This window comes from Primulina eburnea, chromosome 17 (genome assembly GCF_022965805.1).
Source record: "Primulina eburnea isolate SZY01 chromosome 17, ASM2296580v1, whole genome shotgun sequence".
NCBI lineage: Eukaryota > Viridiplantae > Streptophyta > Magnoliopsida > Lamiales > Gesneriaceae > Primulina > Primulina eburnea.
The window spans coordinates 1114681-1135467 of NC_133117.1; the positions used below are offsets into that span (position 1 = coordinate 1114681).

General features: G+C 42.0%; 1 protein-coding gene across 2 annotated transcripts; it reads right to left on the reverse strand.

The window, feature by feature from the left end:
• Positions 1-4: 4 nt before the first annotated feature.
• On the reverse strand, positions 5-20605 carry LOC140818189 (rRNA biogenesis protein RRP5-like). 2 transcript variants are annotated; one of them, XM_073178074.1, is made up of 7 exons: positions 20510-20605; positions 19895-20107; positions 1743-1918; positions 1248-1344; positions 952-1107; positions 402-864; positions 5-315 (listed from the first exon to the last, which is right to left on the reverse strand). In XM_073178074.1, exons 3-6 carry the CDS (start codon positions 1796-1798, stop codon positions 775-777), a joined length of 399 nt encoding a protein of 132 aa, XP_073034175.1. In that variant the 5' UTR covers positions 1799-1918; positions 19895-20107; positions 20510-20605; the 3' UTR covers positions 5-315; positions 402-774. The 2 variants fall into 2 exon arrangements, with proteins under 2 accessions (XP_073034175.1, XP_073034174.1); XM_073178073.1 differs by having other exon boundaries at positions 20474-20605.
• Between the last annotated feature and the right edge of the window lie 182 nt (positions 20606-20787).

Genomic DNA, 20787 nt, shown 5'->3' on the forward strand with positions numbered 1-20787 from the left:
CAAATGAGATTTGAATTGATTACTTGTATTTATAATAAACGAATACATGAAAGTTACAATAATCTCACAAATTTTTGATTTCACACACGCTAGGCAAAATTTTCACCAAGAGGATTGTCGATTTTATGCTTCCAAGGATGAATAATTCCAATTAACACAAAGTTAGCTCCGATAATTCCATGAGATGGGAGCCGGTGTTTGCAACTAATCCACAAAACTTAGCTCGGCCCGCTCCAATATGCAGTAAGCCAATGGTTCGATTCTTTCTTCATCACCTATGGACTTCTCATACTCAAGATACTCCTTAAATAAGAACTGCAATATAGAAAAACTCCTAAAGTCTTGTATGCACGTAAGAGAGACGGTTAAGGGATAAGATTAAACCAAGTATAAGCAATCACCTTCATCTTCTTGGGGGGGAACACGCAAACTTATTGCCCTGCCAAATAAACCACGAACTACATCCCCATCATCGAATCCGGATCTCCAGTTATAACAACACGAATTAAGAAATAACGAAACACAAAAGTTGTTTAGGTTGATTGGGGATTGATTCGTAATTTCAAGTATTCTTCATTGAATGATTGATTTATTTATCATCTTTTGACTGAGAATTAGGTGTAACATCTTTACTTGATCGAGATAAATGCTCCACAAATCTGTTCTCTTAGGATACTCCCTGAGCAGTCCCTCAAACAGGGATCTCCCTCCATCTGGAACTCCACATTTAAACTCGAGAATTGCAGTCTGTGAAATAAATTTTATCTGCTTGTGTCAAGAAAGGCTCAGAAGGGCACGATTTACAACACACTGGATCCCATCAGAGTTTTGTTTCAAAAGAGATTGAATGCGACTTGGCCAGACCTGAAAATGCCAAAAATAAATTATAAGACAGAACAGCAGCAGGAAGTAAAATGCAAAGACATGGAAAAAGAATGGCTATGTCTGAACCTTGCATGAATGCTTGAACTTCCTAGCCATTTTGTCAAGAAGCTCGCTAGCTAATTTGTGTTGTTCTGTTCTTTGGTACATTCCCAGGAGTGCAAGATGCACCTTTTTGAGATCACAATACTGCAACGATTTTTGAAATATTTTCATAACAGCATCCTGGAAAGGAAGATTTTGTAGACTAAAAAAATGACGAGGAATTTTGAATGATTCTATTTTCTTCTTTGAAGTAGCGTGAAGACTAGCCCAACAAATTCAAAAAAAAAATGAATGATATGCGAAGGAGTTTCTTTTAGTGCCTCAGGAGGATTTCCATACTCGTTTTCCAAGTTGAAATAAGCAACCCAGATATTCAGTTTCTCTGATTCTTCTCGAATATTAATTGTTTTCAGAGCCCTAACATTATGAGATAAAAAGATGGACTAACTTAAAGATGATTTAGCACTTCATGTGAGGATGAGATTAACAAGTTGAGAAGCTCAAAAAAATAAACAGAAGCTAATTAAGTACGGATTTTAATAATTATATGTGATGGCTTGCACAGCTAAAATTGAAAGATAAGTAACTAGATGTTAATAAAGCACCAACATCAGTTTTAGCATCTATACATTGTACAAGTCAACTAGATGTCAATAAAGCATCGTCAGTAGCAACATTCTATACATTAACTTTTCACTGCAGATCAACAATGACAAAAGTAAATTCATATCAGGGTGCATGATGTTTCTCAAACCAAAAACCCTATAAAACTCAAGTTCATTAGAATAAGAAAGAAATACATATTGACCATTTACCTCTCAGCAATGGATCTTGCCTTCTCAACATCTGCCAAAGAGAGCATAAATGCCATATATTTTATCCATATAAAGCTACTATCAGGCAAGCTTCGAACAAGTTTCTCAAATCATCGGTACTCTTTGGGATGTCTTTTTCCAGCAATCTTTCTTCAGCAGCCCTTATTTCTTGTTCCCTGCTCAGATATGTCGAAAAAATTATACTGAAAAGCTACAATGCAACCGACATGATAGTCAAGTTAAAAATCGTTAGGATTTTTTTTTTTGTTTTCCACATAAAAATCCAATGAAAATTGCACATCTTCAGAGGAACATCAAAACACAAACTATCCATCAAAAATCATTGCACATCAACCATAAACATTCTGTCATATTTAATGGAGAGGTAAAGGAAACATTAGAGTATTTTTACACACCAAAACTAAAACATGGTTTCAGTGGACACAGGTGTATCTCACATTCATGGCCTCAAACTTTTTAAGTCTCACCGGGCCTCGTTCATGGTCAAAGCGTAAACTTTACTGAATTCCGACACTTTGCCTCGAACTTGGCCTATATGTGTGGTGTAATCTTTTGATGACGGTGAGTAGAAGTGCACACATGTTCTATGAAGAACCTAAAGGGGGGGTGAATAGGTTCTTTTAGGCCCTTTAGCGTTTTTAAAACGAGTTTGCAAAAATTTCAAGCGGAAGACTTGAGGGACAATCACAAATAAAATGAATGCGTAAAGTAAGTGCGTAAAATAAATGCGTAGTAAAGTAAATGCGTAAAGTAAAGAGGGATAGAGATGTTTATGGAAGTTCGACGAAGAATCGTCTACGTCTCCCCTTCTCGATGAGGATCGAGGTATCACTATATCGACTTGGCTTTAGGAGCTCCAAGCTAGCTTTTACAACCACGCCTCGATGCGTCTACTTGGCCTTGAGGGCTCCAAGGATAGCCACGAACTTTACAACCCACTCGAGAGTATTACTTTAACTCTTTTTCTACAACTCTTTTGATATTACAACTCTTTTAATCAACGCACACAAGAGATAGTAGAAAGCTTTGTAAGAGACAAGAGAGAGTGGAGTGGGATGATTGAAAATGCATCCTCAAAGGCCTATTTATACTAGTCTTGGACGCCAAGGTTCGGATCTTCTGTTTATGCTTCGGAACGTCCGATGTGATTGAAATCAATTTCCGTAATTTTGGGATGACTTCGGATCGTCCGTTCTTGACTTCGTAGGGTCCGAACATATGCTTCGGAGGAACCGATCAAACTTCGTTGCTTCCGAACAGTTCTTTCAGACCGTCTATGCACAGCTTCGGAAGGTCCGAACTCCAGTTCGTACCGTCCGAACATTCCCGCGTTTCCGGAGATTTGAAATCTTCAACACTTCGTAGCGTCCGAAATGTCCTTCGTAGCGTCCGAAATCTTACTCGATCAATCAGTCATATCAATTTGTCTCCGCATTGAAGTGATTTGATTGCTTGTGTTCGGAACGTCCGATCACGTCTTCGGAACGTCCGAACTGGCTCCTCGCAGCTTCCGAACAGCTTCCACTTTGCTTCTGATCGGCACCTTTTCGGAACGTCCGAACCAACTTCGGATCTTCCGAACGTAACTTTGTTCTTAATTTCCTGCATGCCTCAATATAAAACATTAGTACATTTTTAAGCCAAGTTTTGGTATCATCAAAACAAAAACTTTGGGATATGTTACAGCATTAAAAACATTAATCTCATCCTCGAGATTTGTATGCGTTTAAGGCGTAACAATCTCCCCCTTTTTGATGATCACAAAACTTGGTTAAAAATTGAGAAACAATAATCAACATAATCTAAATTATTATTAAATAACTCCCCCTTAATCAAATAACAAGTCTAAGAGATTGAATTAAGGCGAATTTATTTAATAACCATTTAAAAGTAATTTTAACCAAATAAATTCTCCCCCTTTTTGTGATAAGCAAAAAGACATAAGCATAAAGAGAGACAAATAAACAGGTAAAATATCCACTAATAAATGCAAGTCTTTTATACAATGATGCATAAAGATAAAATAAACAAAAATAACAAAAACATAATCTAAGAATCCGCATCCCGCGACTCTCTATGTCTCCTCATCTCAGCCTCGATGGAATCAAGACGCGAGGAAGTCTCAGTATGATGACGCTCTAAGGTAGACTCCAAAAGGGAGAAACGAGTGTCGAAACGAGTCTCCAATCGCTCGAGATACTCGAAAATCCGATCGTAGGGTCCAGAGGGAGCAGGCGGAGTGAAGCCATGAGGAAGGTCATCCATGGTCATCAAAGGAGTGCTAATAGGGTCGGGAACACGCTGATGGGATGAAGAGGGAATATCAACCGAAGGGGTAGGAGTGGTACCCGTAGTAGGGGGACCAGCGGGAAATCCTCTCGTCTGAACGTGAGGAGGAAGGAGACCGAAGGGAACATGAAAGTGTTCGGTCGGACGATAGGACGCAAAGATGCGATCCTTGTCGATGACCCAAGAGGATAAGACGGGATTCCAAGAGAGTCCCATCTTAACAACAGTATCATGGTCGATAGTCTCGCGAGGAGAAATAGATAAGGATTCTTCATCTGTAAAGTCAATGCCCAGATGGGCTAGAATCCGGTTAATGAACCGGCCAAATGGAAAAGAGACGCGAGTAGAAGAAGCCGCGTACTCCATGGCGTACATAAGAAAACGGGGAAGGTTAAAAGGACACTGGGAGACTAAATAATAGAGAATGTACAGATCGAGATATTTGCAAGTGGAGAGGTCTCCACTGCGAGGAACAATAGAAGAAGTGATGAGCTTCAGAACAAGCTGAAGCTGAGGAGGAAGGTCCTTCGCATGAGGACGGTCATCGGCAGGAGTAGGCGGACGACCGAAGATGGTGGTCAAGGCAGTGACTCGATCAAAAGTAGGGTCATTCTCAGTCCAAGACTGAGAAAAGAACTCACTCGGTCCGTCTCGAGGAAGATCGAACCAAGTGGAGAGGTCGGCGGTAGAAAAAGAAATGAACCGACCCTGAACAATGGTAACAACACGAGTGTCATCACCACCAAGAACTAGGGAAAAGTTCGCATAGAACTGATGTATGAGAGAGGGGTAGATGAGATCGGGTACGGAAGGTAGAAAGAAGTTTCCCCAACGTTGAGACTCAATAAGAGTAACCAACGTAAAGAAATTTGCACGAAGATAATCGGTGTGAAGGGTACGACCAGGCAGAATGTTACGGGTTTCGAATTCAGGTGGGGTAGGACGAGGATTGGGTGGTTGGGTAAGATCATGGTGAAAGGCACCGTGACGAGGGCGAACATTTCGGCCAGCTACGTTACGGCGCGGAGGCATAGTGAGTAGTGAGTGTTTTGTGTGGGGAAAGAAAGAAGGAGTGAATGAGCAAATAAATCAGAGGATCCGAACGCCTATTTATAGGCCATGTTCGGACGGTCCGAACATGAGTTCGGAAGGTCCGGAATTTGAACGGAACGGTTATCTGGCAGTCAGTTCGGACGATCCGATTCACAATCGGACAATCCGATCATAGAACGGAGGCTACGAAGTATAAACGGAGGGTCCGAAGTCTGACAATCAGGCATGGGAAGGCGCGAACATTAAATGACATCGGCAGACGGTTCGGACGATCCGATGTGTGTTCGGATGGTCCGAAGAGGGAATCGGAGGTTCTGGAACCTATGGTCAGGTTCGGACGATCCGAACACGTTCGGTGGATCCGAAGTGAAACGAAGCATCCGAATAGGAGCGGTGATTCCGAAGTAGCCAAGATGAGGAACACCTAAAATTTAAAATATTTAGCACATAAATGAATGTTGAGCCATAATTATGGATAAATACAATTAATTTGTATTATCCGACATTATAATGCTCACATTAATAATACTCCCCCTCAATTTAACAAATATGTACGAGAGTATTCGACTAGTGTTTACAACTCAATCATGCCAAGTTCACCACGCAAACGAGTAAAAGTAGATTCATCTAGTGGTTTTGTAAAAATATCAGCAATTTGATTCTTGGTGTCAACATAGTGAAGTTCAACATCATTTTGCTCAATGTGATCACGAATGAAATGATGTCGAATGTCAATATGTTTAGTACGAGAATGTTGAACTGGATTCTTTGTTAGACATATGGTGCTTGTATTATCACAAAAGATTGGAATTTTTGAAAAAGTAACACCATAGTCGAGTAATTGATACTTCATCCAAAGAATTTGTGCACAACAACTACCGGCAGCCATATACTCGGCCTCGGTCGTTGAAAGTGCAACACAGTTTTGCTTTTTAGAAAACCATGACACCAAGCAATTTCCCAAAAAGAAACAAGTTCCACTAGTGCTCTTTCTATCCACCTTATATCCTCCAAAGTCGGCATCACAGTAAGCTTTTAAATCGAAAAATGAGTTCTTAGAATACCATAATCCGAGATTTGGAGTATTTGAAAGATATTTGAAAATGCGTTTTAAGGCGAATAAGTGTGATTCCTTTGGACATGATTGAAATCGTGCACACAAGCAAACACTAAACATAATGTCAGGTCTACTAGCAGTCGCATAGAGTAGGGAGCCAATCATGCTACGAAATAACTTTTGGTCAACAGGTTTACCTCCCTCATCTTTGTCGAGTCTGACTGTCGTGCTCATAGGTGTGGATGAGGCTTTGGAAGACTCCATCCCAAACTTTTTTAGCATCTCCTTGATGTACTTCCCTTGGTTGACAATGTAGTGACCCGTTCCAGACTCACCTACTAATCAAGAACTAAGCATGCAATTAACCTAATAATTACTAATCAGAGATAATAGCGGAAACAACTAACAAATGATAGTTATACAACCCAACCGAACTCTAGAACAACTCAAAATAAGGTAAAGAATATCTGGTACAACCATATCGAATCAAATGATACCGAAACTAAACCAACCGGCTACTCAACGTCCTCCTCCTGCTCCTCCGGAACCATCCAACCTGAGACCTGCCCCATGGGAATGGGGTGTCCAAGAATAAACAAAACCGAGGACGTGAGCGATAAGAACGCCCAGTACAAAAGTATGAGTATACAGACCTATATGAAATGCACATGCTATGATCATGATACCGGGGTAGTCAAGAAACAGGAATCAAAAAAAAGGATCTCAACAATGCTCAGTCTAGAGGCGCCAAGTGGATAGTGCCGCGCGGTCCAACCTCTGGGTCACTGCATCCACTACAAGACAGACGTGGACCTAAAATGTCCCGGACCACCGAAGCCCTCCCGACCCGTCGGCCACTGTGTACTCTCGGTGTCCATGCGTCCACAAGACAGGGCTGAGCGGCCCCAAGATATAGCTTATCTCGAAAGAGATATAGCTCAACAGCAAAGGCTATCTCGAAGGAGATACGGCTCAACATGAAATGCAACGTGCAGTAATAAACGTGACATAATAGCATGCATCATATGACATATATCAATGCACCACATACTCATGCAACACATATATGAATGTATACTCAACCAGGATATCTCGGATAGTACTTTCGTACCTCTATCACAGCAATCCTAATCCACTGGAACAACCAGACAACAGGTCTAATCCAAGCCTATTCATCAAGTGAAAACCATCACTAAACTTATCTACCAGACTTAACTAGATAATCCTGAGATAAATACTGATAAAATTCCAAACCTTCGTCCGTCGCTAGCCCGCTGATGCCGCTAGCTCCCAACTAGAGCACAGCTCTGCTACAAGACCAGCAGCTCCCCGCTAGTGCCCAAATCTCGGAACACGACTAGAACCTGTCAGAAACGACTGAAATGCTATGGAATTCTCTGAATTGGCGAGTCAAAATGAGGAAATCCGACCACTATTTATAGGCCATGTTCGGATCCTCCGAACACCACTTCGGAACGTCCGAACGCTACGTGTCCATTGGCTCTTGACAGCTCATGATCGGATCCTCCGATCATACACTTCGGACCGTCCGAACATGCACGTGTCCAGCTGCTCTTGACACCTCATGATCGGATCCACCGAACCTACACTTCGGAACGTCCGAACTCCCACGTGTCGATCAACTCTTGACACCTAATGATCGGATCCACCGAACTCACTTCGGACCTTCCGAACTCTTCGGTGCTTCCGAACCATCTTCGGACCTTCCGATCATGATTAATCACCATTAATCCGTTAATTACCCAATTCGGCATTCGGGCTACTACATTCTCCCCCCCTTAAAAGATTTCGTCCTCGAAATCAGGCTTAGAGAATGAACAAAACGAAATAACAACATCGCTATTATATCTCAATTGTTGTTGAATACAACTGATATCTCGATTACAATTGAAAAACACAAACATATACAAAGCACAACTCAAAAGAGCTCTGGATGTTCTGAACGCATACGACTCTCTAACTCCCAAGTGGCTTCTTCAGTGCCTCTGCGCTGCCACTGTACTAAGACAAGAGGAATGATCTTATTCCGCAACACCTTGTCTTTGCGATCGAGAATCTGAACTGGTCGCTCCACGTAAGACAAATCTGATTCAAGTTGAACTTCAGAGGGATGCAAGATGTGAGACTCATCTGCTACGTATCGTCTCAACAAAGATACGTGGAACACATCATGAATACCGGACAAATACGGAGGTAATGCTAACCTGTAAGCTAAATCTCCCACACATTCTAGAATCTCAAAAGGACCAATGAATCTCGGAGATAGCTTACCCTTGAGACCAAATCTCAAAATCCTGCGAAAAGGCGAAACTCGGAGAAACACTTTCTCACCTGGCTGAAAATAAAGAGGTCGCCGCTTGGTGTTCGCATAACTAGCCTGTCGATCCTGGGCAATCTTAATCCTCTTCTTGATTACTGCAACTTTATCAATAGCCTGCTGGACTAACTCCGGTCCCTCAACATGTCGTTCACCAACTTCGTCCCAGAATAAAGGAGTACGACAACGTCGCCCATACAACGCCTCAAATGGTGCCATACCAATACTACGATGGTAGCTGTTGTTGTACGCGAACTCAATCAAAGGCAAATGATCCTGCCAAGCGGGTCCGAAATCCATAACACAGGCTCGCAACATATCCTCAAGCGTACGGATAGTCCTCTCTGACTGACCGTCAGTCTCCGGATGATAAGCAGTACTCAGACTCAGTGTAGTACCCAAAACTGACTGGAAACTACCCCAAAACCGTGAGGTAAAACGAGGATCTCTGTCACTGACAATACTGACAGGCACTCCATGCAAACGTACAATCTCCTGAATGTACAATCGAGCCATACGATCGAAAGTGAAATCCCGGTTATAAGACAGAAAATGAGCAGACTTGGTGAGTCGATCCACCACTACCCAAATAGCGTCACTATTCCTCGACGATAATGGCAAGTGAGTAATGAAATCCATCGCGATATGCTCCCACTTCCATTCAGGAATAGGTAGATTCAACAATAATCCTCCAGGTCGACGGTGCTCTGCCTTAACCTGTTGACAAACAAGACACTTGGAAACAAACTGATAAACACTGCGCTTCATCCCTTTCCACCAAAATCGTGTCCTCAAGTCTTTATACATCTTATTACTTCCTGGATGAATACTCAACTTACTTCGATGAGCATGAGATAAGATCTCCTCCCTCAAATTATCATCTTCTGGTACTACAACTCGATTAGACAAACACAGAAGACCATTAGACTGATAATGGAAACCGCTATCTCCACCCGCTAACCGAGCTAATCTCTGAGTCTTGAGATCAGACATCTGAGCATCTCGAATCCGAGCGAACAAGGCTGGCTCAGATAAAATGGTAGCAACACGAATGCTCTCCATACCTTTCCGATGTTTGAAATTAAATCCCAACGAACAACAATCCTGAATAGTACTAATCATAGCACTGGTCTGAAGTGCAGAAACTCTCACTTTGCGACTAAGAGCATCAGCTGTGAGATTTGCAGATCCTGGATGGTACTTGATCTCGCAGTCATAATCTTTCAGCAAATCCATCCAACGACGTTGCCTCATGTTCAACTCAGCCTGAGTGAACAGATATTTCAGACTCTTATGATCAGTAAAGATTTCAAACTTAACCCCGTACAAGTAATGACGCCAAATCTTCAGCGCGAACACAATAGCTGCCAACTCTAGATCATGAGTAGGATACTTCTCCTCGTGAGATTTCAGCTGTCTGGAAGCATAAGCAATCACATGACCGTTTTGCGTCAACACACACCCTAAGCCTTGAGAAGAGGCATCGGTGTAAACACTGAAACCATCAGATCCTGACGGTAACGCCAAAACAGGTGCAGAAGTCAGAAGTCGACGAAGCTCTCTGAAACTATCTTCGCACTCAGATGACCACTCAAATGGAACATCCTTCCGAGTAAGTTGCGTCAAAGGTCTAGCTACCTGGGAGAAATTCACGATGAAGCGACGATAATACCCTGCTAGACCTAGAAAACTACGGATCTCAGCCACCGTCGTAGGTCGTGACCAATTTAGCACTGCCTCAATCTTGCTGGGATCCACAGAAATTCCTTCCTTGGAAATCACATGACCAAGGAATACTACACGATCAATCCAGAACTCGCACTTACTCAGCTTAGCATACAATTGCTTCTCGCGAAGAATCTGCAACACAATCCTCAAGTGCTGGACATGCTCTTCCACACTATGAGAATAGATCAAGATATCGTCAATGAAAACCACCACAAACTGATCTAGAAAATCTCGGAAGACTCGGTTCATCAGATTCATGAACACCGCTGGCGCATTCGTCAATCCGAATGGCATAACTAGAAACTCGTAATGCCCATAACGAGTACGAAATGCAGTCTTGGAAATATCATCATCTCTGACTCTCATCTGATGATAACCTGATCGCAAGTCGATCTTGGAGTAAACAGAAGTACCCTGAAGCTGATCGAACAAGTCATCAATACGGGGTAATGGGTACTTGTTTTTGATCGTCACCCGATTCAGCTGGCGATAATCAATGCACAACCGCATCGATCCATCCTTCTTCTTGACAAACAAGACTGGAGCTCCCCAAGGCGAAACACTCGGGCGAATATAACCCTTATCAAGAAGATCCTGCAATTGCTGCTTCAGCTCTCTCATCTTTGACGGAGCCAGACGATAGGGGGCACGAGAAATCGGTGCAGTCCCTGGCATTAACTCAATGCCAAACTCCACCTCTCTAACCGGAGGAAAACCAGGAATCTCTTCTGGAAATACATCAGGAAATTCACAAACCACTGGAATATCCTCTATACCAACACTACCTGTGGACGTATCAATTGCATAGATGAGGTAGCCTTCCCCGCCCGCCTCTAAAGCACGACAGGCTTTCAGAGCAGATACTACTGGCATCGGAGGTCGCGCTCCCTCACCATAGAAAAACCAACTAGAGCTCTCAGTCGTACGAAACTGAACAAGCTTCTGGTAACAATCCACAGTAGCTCGGTAGGTAGTCAAAATGTCTATACCCAAAATACAATCAAAATCTTCCATCTCCAGAATCATAAGATTCGCAGTCAACTCGTTACCCTCAAAATCTAAAGGACAACCCATCACTAGACGCTTGGCTAAAACCGAATGACCCATCGGGGTAGAAACAGAAAGAATGACGTCTAGAGAAACATACGGTAACTTATGACGTTTAACGAATCGTGCAGAAATGAATGAATGAGATGCTCCGGTATCTATAAGAACAAAAGCAGGAATACCGCATAAACAAAAAGTACCTGCTATGACTCTCTCGGTCTCGTCTGCAGCCTGATCCTGGTTCAACGCAAAAACTTGACCTTGGGCACGAGGTCGAAGATTCGAACTACCCACTGCCTGACCCTGCCTCCTCTGCTGAACAGTCGCCTGAGATCCAGAACCAGATCCTGCTCCACCTCGCAACTGAGGACAATTCTTCTTAATATGCCCCATCTCTCCGCACTGATAACAAGCTCCTGCGGCTACTCGGCATTGCTCCGATGGATGGTTCTTCCCACAATGCGCACAAGACTCCTTCTTCTTACCAAAGCGGAAAACACCGCTAGATCGAGATCTAGATCCAGAAGAAGACGAACCAGATTTCTTGAACGACTGAGATCGAGGCCTCAAAGTACTCGGAGGTCTAGAAGAAAGAATAGCCCTACCACGCTGGAGACTGATCTCTGCTTGACGACACCGGTTCACCAACCCATCGTACGAAGTAGGATTATCACAGACAGTGACTCGATCAAAGATCTCCTGATTAAGGCCCTGGAGGAAATGATCATACTTGGCCTCAGAACTGCCACTGATATGAGGAGCGAAGGGTAATAACTCAAAGAATTTCTGCTGATACTCATCAACAGACATACTCCCCTGCTTCAGGTTCAAGAGCTCAATCGTCTTGGCCTGGCGAAGGGCTGGAGGAAAGTACAGCTGCATGAACGCTGCACGGAAATCGGCCCAAGTCGCTCTACCCTGAGACTGAACTATCGGCGCAGAAGTCGATCGCCACCACCTGCGAGCACGGCCCTCAAGAAGAAAACTAAGGGTCTCCATCTTCTGCTTATCGGTGCACTGGAATGTGCGGAAACAACTCTCCATGCGCTCTAACCAATCCTCCGCATCATCGGGAGTCTCACCGCCAACTAAAGGCTTAGGCCCCATCTGCATGAAACGATGCATATCGAAACGCCTAGGACCATCCCGACGATGACGATGCTCATGGTGACGCCTATGATCATCCTGGTCACCCCATCGACCTACACTCCCCTGACTACTCCCGTCATCAAAATGGTCAGCCATCGCTACAAGATAGAATAGGGAAAATGGTCAACGGAAATCCCAAAACAGAATCTATATCCCAAAATCATACGCATGCTCTGATACCATAAATGTAGTGACCCGTTCCAGACTCACCTACTAATCAAGAACTAAGCATGCAATTAACCTAATAATTACTAATCAGAGATAATAGCGGAAACAACTAACAAATGATAGTTATACAACCCAACCGAACTCTAGAACAACTCAAAATAAGGTAAAGAATATCTGGTACAACCATATCGAATCAAATGATACCGAAACTAAACCAACCGGCTACTCAACGTCCTCCTCCTGCTCCTCCGGAACCATCCAACCTGAGACCTGCCCCATGGGAATGGGGTGTCCAAGAATAAACAAAACCGAGGACGTGAGCGATAAGAACGCCCAGTACAAAAGTATGAGTATACAGACCTATATGAAATGCACATGCTATGATCATGATACCGGGGTAGTCAAGAAACAGGAATCAAAAAAAAGGATCTCAACAATGCTCAGTCTAGAGGCGCCAAGTGGATAGTGCCGCGCGGTCCAACCTCTGGGTCACTGCATCCACTACAAGACAGACGTGGACCTAAAATGTCCCGGACCACCGAAGCCCTCCCGACCCGTCGGCCACTGTGTACTCTCGGTGTCCATGCGTCCACAAGACAGGGCTGAGCGGCCCCAAGATATAGCTTATCTCGAAAGAGATATAGCTCAACAGCAAAGGCTATCTCGAAGGAGATACGGCTCAACATGAAATGCAACGTGCAGTAATAAACGTGACATAATAGCATGCATCATATGACATATATCAATGCACCACATACTCATGCAACACATATATGAATGTATACTCAACCAGGATATCTCGGATAGTACTTTCGTACCTCTATCACAGCAATCCTAATCCACTGGAACAACCAGACAACAGGTCTAATCCAAGCCTATTCATCAAGTGAAAACCATCACTAAACTTATCTACCAGACTTAACTAGATAATCCTGAGATAAATACTGATAAAATTCCAAACCTTCGTCCGTCGCTAGCCCGCTGATGCCGCTAGCTCCCAACTAGAGCACAGCTCTGCTACAAGACCAGCAGCTCCCCGCTAGTGCCCAAATCTCGGAACACGACTAGAACCTGTCAGAAACGACTGAAATGCTATGGAATTCTCTGAATTGGCGAGTCAAAATGAGGAAATCCGACCACTATTTATAGGCCATGTTCGGATCCTCCGAACACCACTTCGGAACGTCCGAACGCTACGTGTCCATTGGCTCTTGACAGCTCATGATCGGATCCTCCGATCATACACTTCGGACCGTCCGAACATGCACGTGTCCAGCTGCTCTTGACACCTCATGATCGGATCCACCGAACCTACACTTCGGAACGTCCGAACTCCCACGTGTCGATCAACTCTTGACACCTAATGATCGGATCCACCGAACTCACTTCGGACCTTCCGAACTCTTCGGTGCTTCCGAACCATCTTCGGACCTTCCGATCATGATTAATCACCATTAATCCGTTAATTACCCAATTCGGCATTCGGGCTACTACGAAAACCATCCTTGCATTGCTTGATTTGGAGACCAAGGAAGTAGTTGAGTTCGCCCATCATGCTCATCTCAAAGTGATCTTGCATAAGCTTAGAAAAATCTCTACACAAGTGTTCATTAGTAGCACCAAAAATAATATCATCTACATATATTTGTACTATCAGCAAATCATTATTTTTAGTCAAGGTAAATAAGGTAATATCAACTTTACCCCTACAAAAACCATTAGACAGCAAAAAGGTAGATAATTTCTCATACCAAGCTCTAGGAGCTTGTTTCAAACCATACAAAGCCTTATCAAGTTTATACACATAATCAGATAAGTGCACATCTTCAAAACCAATAGGTTGCTCAACATACACTTCTTCTTTCAAATCACCATTAAGAAAAGCACTTTTAACATCCATTTGAAACAATTTAAAGTCTCTAGAGCAAGCAAAAGCAAGTAGCATGCGAATGGATTCTAGTCTAGCAACAGGGGCATAAGTCTCATCATAATCAATTCCCTCTTCTTGACTATATCCTTTAGCTACTAGCCTAGCTTTATTTCTAGTGATTGTACCATGCTCATCTAACTTGTTCCTAAATACCCATTTAGTTCCTATGACAGGTCTATCAGTGGGTCTAGGTACAAGATTCCAAACTTTATTCCTTCTAAATTCATTTAGTTCATCTTGCATAGCAATAATCCAAGAATCATCAAGTAAAGCTTCTTCTATGTTCTTAGGCTCTATGTGAGAAAGAAAAGCAAGATAATTGCACATATTAGAAGAGCGAGTAGATACTCCCTTCGATGGGCTACCAATGATGAGGTCCATGGGATGATCCTTGTGTGTAGTCCACTCCTTCGGAAGAGGTGCGTCCTCTTGATCTTTAGGAACATCATCTAGGCTTGTGGACTCCAACTTTTCGCCAAGGATATCTATATCATCATCATCAGAAACAACAGTTCTAGGCAAGCAAGGGTTAGTTTCATCAAATATGACATGAATAGATTCTTCAACTAGTAAAGTACGTTTATTAAAGACTCTATATGCTTTGCTAGAAGTAGAGTAACCAAGAAAGATACCTTTGTCCGATTTAGCATCGAACTTACCCAGGTTGTCCTTACCATTGTTGTGGATGAAGCATTTTGATCCAAAAGCGCGGAAGTAAGAAATGTTAGGCTTTCTCCCTCTCCATAGTTCGTATGGAGTTTTCTTGAGAATTGGCCTTATTGATACGCGATTGATGATGTAACAAGCAGAACTCATTGCTTCAGCCCAAAAATATTTTGGTAGAGAATGCTCACATAGCATGGTCCTTGCAATCTCTACTAGGGTCCTATTCTTCCTCTCAACGACACCGTTTTGTTGAGGAGTTCTAGGACAAGAAAAGTTGTGACCAATGCCTTTGCTTTGACAAAAAATTGAAAAATTTTCATTTTGAAATTCCGTTCCGTGGTCACTACGGATTTGTTTGATCAAAAGATTTTTCTCATTTTCAACCTTTTTGACAAAAATTTTGAAATGATCAAAGGCATCATTTTTGTGGGCTAAAAACAATGTCCAAGTAAAACGTGAAAAATCATCTACAATGACAAAAGCATAAGATTTTCCTCCTAGACTAGTTGTCCTCGAGGGACCACATAAATCTAGGTGAAGTAATTCAAGGGGCATAGAAGTGGATACAAAATTTTTATTTTTGAAAGATTCCTTTGTGTGTTTACCAAGTTGACAAGCATCACAAAAAGAATCTAATTTTAAATTCAGCTTTGGCATTCCGGAAACTAGGTCAAGTTTTAAAAGTTTTTCTATGGTGCTCATCCCAACATGACCAAGTCGTCTATGCCAAAGAATGTTGTCATCAACATTTAATGTTACAAGGCTTTTTATTTTTGAAAAAGATGAAATCTTTAAATCGACCTTGTAAACATTTTCACTTCTATAACCTTTGAAACTAATGGTTTTGTCAGTTGTGAGTGATACAGTGCAATCGTGTGGTGTGAATTTGACTTCATAACCCCTATCGCACAATTGACTAATGCTTAGGAGGTTATGTTTAAGCCCTTTCACAAGAAGTACATCATCAATAATAGTAGAGTTAGATATACCTATTGAGCCGATGCCTTCTATGATCCCTTTGTTGTTGTCTCCGAAGGTCACCGATCCCTTTTCTTTTGGTCGAATGGATTGTAGCAGCTTCTTTTCTCCCGTCATGTGTCGAGAGCATCCACTGTCAAGATACCAAGTGCTCGATGACTTGTCTCCCCTTTGTCCCTACAAGGTTGAGATACAGTTTGATAGTTGGTACCCGTTTCTTTGGGTCCTTTGAGGTTAGTAGTAGTTGGGGATTTGGGGATCCATTTCCAATAACTATTCTTGTTGTGTTGGTGTCTAAGTTTCTTGCATTTAGGTCTTATGTGGCCTATCTTACAACAGTAAGTGCATGTTGGTGGTGTTCTTGGTTTTGCCTTTGCGATAAGACTAGCGAAGTTGACTGATTTCTTTTCATATCCTAGACCTCCTTTGTCGAAGTTACACCTCTGCATGCTCAAGAGGTTTTCTAGTTTACCGCTACTTACATTGAACTTGTTGAAGGCTTTCTCTAAGTCTCTTAGGTTTGTTTTGATCTTAGTGTTGTCATGCATCCTAGCTTCTAGTTCAGTTTTAAGTTGCTTATTCTCATTTCTAAGTGACTTAGCCTTATTGTACATACTAGTGTACGCGGAGAGTAATTCATCGTAAGAGGGTACCTCGTCGTCATCCGAGTCGGTCAGATGATCTTCCTTCGCCATGAAGCATAGGGTAGACTCCTCTTCGTTGTCGCTGTCGCTCCACGTGGCTAGAAGGGCCTTTTTCTTGTCTTTGCCGGCCTTCTTCTTGGAGGGACACTCGTTTGCATAGTGACCCTTTTGTTGACAGTTGTAGCAGGTCACTTCCTTCTCAAACTTTTTGTCTTTCTTGTTGAAGTTGGAACTCCGCATGAATCTTTTGAACTTTCTAGTGAGGAGTGCCATTTCTTCATCGTCGCTATCTTCAAGTTGACTGGTCAAGGCGATCCCTTTCGCCTTTACTTTGTCGTCATCTTTCTTTGTCTCCTTCCGGGTAGATACTTCAAGTTCATGGGTCTTTCGGGTCCCATGAAGTTGATCAAGGTCGTAGGATGCCGCATCTCCCTTGTTGGATTCAATGATAGCCGTGCGCTTTGCATCCCATTCCGCCGGTAATGCTCGAAGGGCTCTCCTCCACACTTGTTTAGTTGGGTAGTTCTCACCAAGTTGGGCAAGCTCATTGATGATTTGGGTGAGCCGCCGGAACATGGTGTCGATATCCTCCTTGGGTTCCATCTCAAAGGTCTCGTACTTGAGTTGGAGAAGGTCTATCTTCGTTTCTTTGACTTGATTGGTTCCCTCGTGGCAAATCTCCAATTTGTCCCAAATCTCTTTGGCGGAGGTGCAAGCCGAGATTCGGTTGTATTCATTCATATCTAGAGAACAATGAAGAATATTCATAGCTTTAGCATTTTGAGAGATAAGTTTCATATCGTCCTTGGTGAAGTCATCCATTCCCTTAGGAATTTCCTTATTATCCACCGTTTTCATGGGGATATAGGGACCTTTCACCGTTATTTTCCAAAGGTCGTAATCGACGGATTGGATGTATAGAGATATTCTATTTTTCCAATATCCGTAATTAGTACCATTGAAAAGAGGGGGACGATTTGTGGATTGTCCTTGGGCATACTCGCTTGCTAGATTGGCCATTTAAAAGATTTTGAAAAACCTTGCTCTGATACCACTTGAAGAACCTAAAGGGGGGGGTGAATAGGTTCTTTTAGGCCCTTTAGCGTTTTTAAAACGAGTTTGCAAAAATTTCAAGCGGAAGACTTGAGGGACAATCACAAATAAAATGAATGCGTAAAGTAAGTGCGTAAAATAAATGCGTAGTAAAGTAAATGCGTAAAGTAAAGAGGGATAGAGATGTTTATGGAAGTTCGACGAAGAATCGTCTACGTCTCCCCTTCTCGATGAGGATCGAGGTATCACTATATCGACTTGGCTTTAGGAGCTCCAAGCTAGCTTTTACAACCACGCCTCGATGCGTCTACTTGGCCTTGAGGGCTCCAAGGATAGCCACGAACTTTACAACCCACTCGAGAGTATTACTTTCACTCTTTTTCTACAACTCTTTTGATATTACAACTCTTTTAATCAACGCACACAAGAGATAGTAGAAAGCTTTGTAAGAGACAAGAGAGAGTGGAGTGGGATGATTGAAAATGCATCCTCAAAGGCCTATTTATACTAGTCTTGGACGCCAAGGTTCGGATCTTCTGTTTATGCTTCGGAACGTCCGATGTGATTGAAATCAATTTCCGTAATTTTGGGATGACTTCGGATCGTCCGTTCTTGACTTCGTAGGGTCCGAACATATGCTTCGGAGGAACCGATCAAACTTCGTTGCTTCCGAACAGTTCTTTCAGACCGTCTATGCACAGCTTCGGAAGGTCCGAACTCCAGTTCGTACCGTCCGAACATTCCCGCGTTTCCGGAGATTTGAAATCTTCAACACTTCGTAGCGTCCGAAATGTCCTTCGTAGCGTCCGAAATCTTACTCGATCAATCAGTCATATCAATTTGTCTCCGCATTGAAGTGATTTGATTGCTTGTGTTCGGAACGTCCGATCACGTCTTCGGAACGTCTGAACTGGCTCCTCGCAGCTTCCGAACAGCTTCCACTTTGCTTCTGATCGGCACCTTTTCGGAACGTCCGAACCAACTTCGGATCTTCCGAACGTAACTTTGTTCTTAATTTCCTGCATGCCTCAATATAAAACATTAGTACATTTTTAAGCCAAGTTTTGGTATCATCAAAACAAAAACTTTGGGATATGTTACAGCATTAAAAACATTAATCTCATCCTCGAGATTTGTATGCGTTTAAGGCGTAACATTCTACAACCAAATAGAGCTCACTAAAGCTTGGAAAGTTTCGATAATGGGTGAGATATTCAAATATGTTAAAAACATTAGCAAAATTTGCAAATAAATAAAATTACATGCATGTCCACATGCATAACATAAATAAAATTACATGCATGTACACCATAGTTTTCAAAATGGTCCTCATTATTTATGATTTTTTTCTGTAGGTAGATCATTTGGTACCAAACAAGATGTAATACTGATAAAGATAAAACTACACTTGATATATAAGATTGTACGCTTATAGTGCCCATATTCTGAAAAATGTATAGGCCTAGTTGGAGTATGAGACACATCAGAAACTTAAAACTCTTCGATATGTACACCATGAAGATAAGGCTAGATACATGATGCATATAAGTGTATTTGTGCATGCTCCTCATAGGTACTCTCGATGAGCTTAATGGGCCATGAAGACTGGAGAGATTCCAAAATTTAAACTTCCTCAACATCTGAGTCTCAGGTGTACTCCAACCTTTATTTACAGAACTCATGCAGGAATTGATAATCTTCAAGATTTACTAGTCAATACATCATGCCCATATATAAATTAAGAGGCTAAGAAATTATGATATACTAATCCACACAATCTTTATAATTTCAAGGAGTTCACAAGCTTAAAATAATTTTTGTACACCAAGTTACCTGAATCACCAAAAGTTGTGTCCAACTATAATCTAGCTATTCCCAACACACTACTTATTAAAACAATCATATTTATAAACTACTTACAGCTTAAATTGAAATAATCCATTCCATCAAAATACATGATAAAAAAGTTCCCAATAGGATTTACCAAACAGAATTAAGTAGAATAAGTAATGAATAACATGGAAATCATACCTTTAAAGTGATCCTATTGGAAGATCTAGGCAATTTACCCTTAATTCCATCTCCAAATAGGGAAACCTAAATCATCCTCCACGGATTGATTCCTTTTTTGCATCTTCTTTCCCTTCTTTCTTTTCTCCAATGATCTGCGGTCGGCCTTAATCTCATTTTCTAAAATTGATCCAATCTCGTCTTTCTCTTCTACTCTGAAAGATCTTCCCCCACCTAAAAACGTCAGCATAAAGAAAGCATTTGTTAAATTTGAAAGAAGAATTCTGACAAGGAACTAGAATATGTTACAGAAATAAGGAACGCTGATCATTTTGAACTCATGGAACGATTGGTATCTACTGGCAAAATTAAGGAAGATTTCATCGCTTTAACAATACCCTTTCCTTTAATTTTTACAGATTCTCTATAAGCATTATATCAGAAGCAAGAGATACTAGACTCATCTAGTTTGTCCCTTTTCTGTTTGTCTTTCTCGGTGAAACAAATCCTAAATATCTTCAGATTAATGTTGATCATAACTCAATAGACAAACTTATATGCCTTCCATCCAGGCAAGGTGACTTTTTTTTGTTAATTTACCATGCTTAGCCACATAAGGTAACTTTTGCGACGAACCAGTGCGGCTGCGAGGTTTCCTTTGGATATCGCAGCTTTTCTGGATGGATTCCGGAGGTATTTCGGTTGAGATTTCCTTGAAGGAGGTGCCATTTCTACTTGGAATGAAGGTTTGGGTAATTTTCGCAGGGCTCAGCAGCGGAAAGGATTGAACGACAAGAAATAAGTTTTTTTTCCAAAATAAAATAATAGGTGGTGGCTGCGATTACCCCTGCCACATTAGTCAAGTTTTTGCTGACGCATTGGCTGACATCACCCACGAATGTAACTATATATAC

Excerpts from the sequence above, each read along its gene's own strand:
- LOC140818189 (XM_073178074.1), bottom strand. The coding sequence starts at position 1,798 with ATGGCATTTATGCTCTCTTTGGCAGATGTTGAGAAGGCAAGATCCATT. Across the intron at positions 1,108-1,247 it reads AGTATGGAAATCCTCCTGAG|GATGCTGTTATGAAAATATT; the intron begins GCACTAAAAGAA and ends CTTCCTTTCCAG. Across the intron at positions 865-951 it reads AGTTCAAGCATTCATGCAAG|GTCTGGCCAAGTCGCATTCA; the intron begins GTTCAGACATAG and ends TGGCATTTTCAG.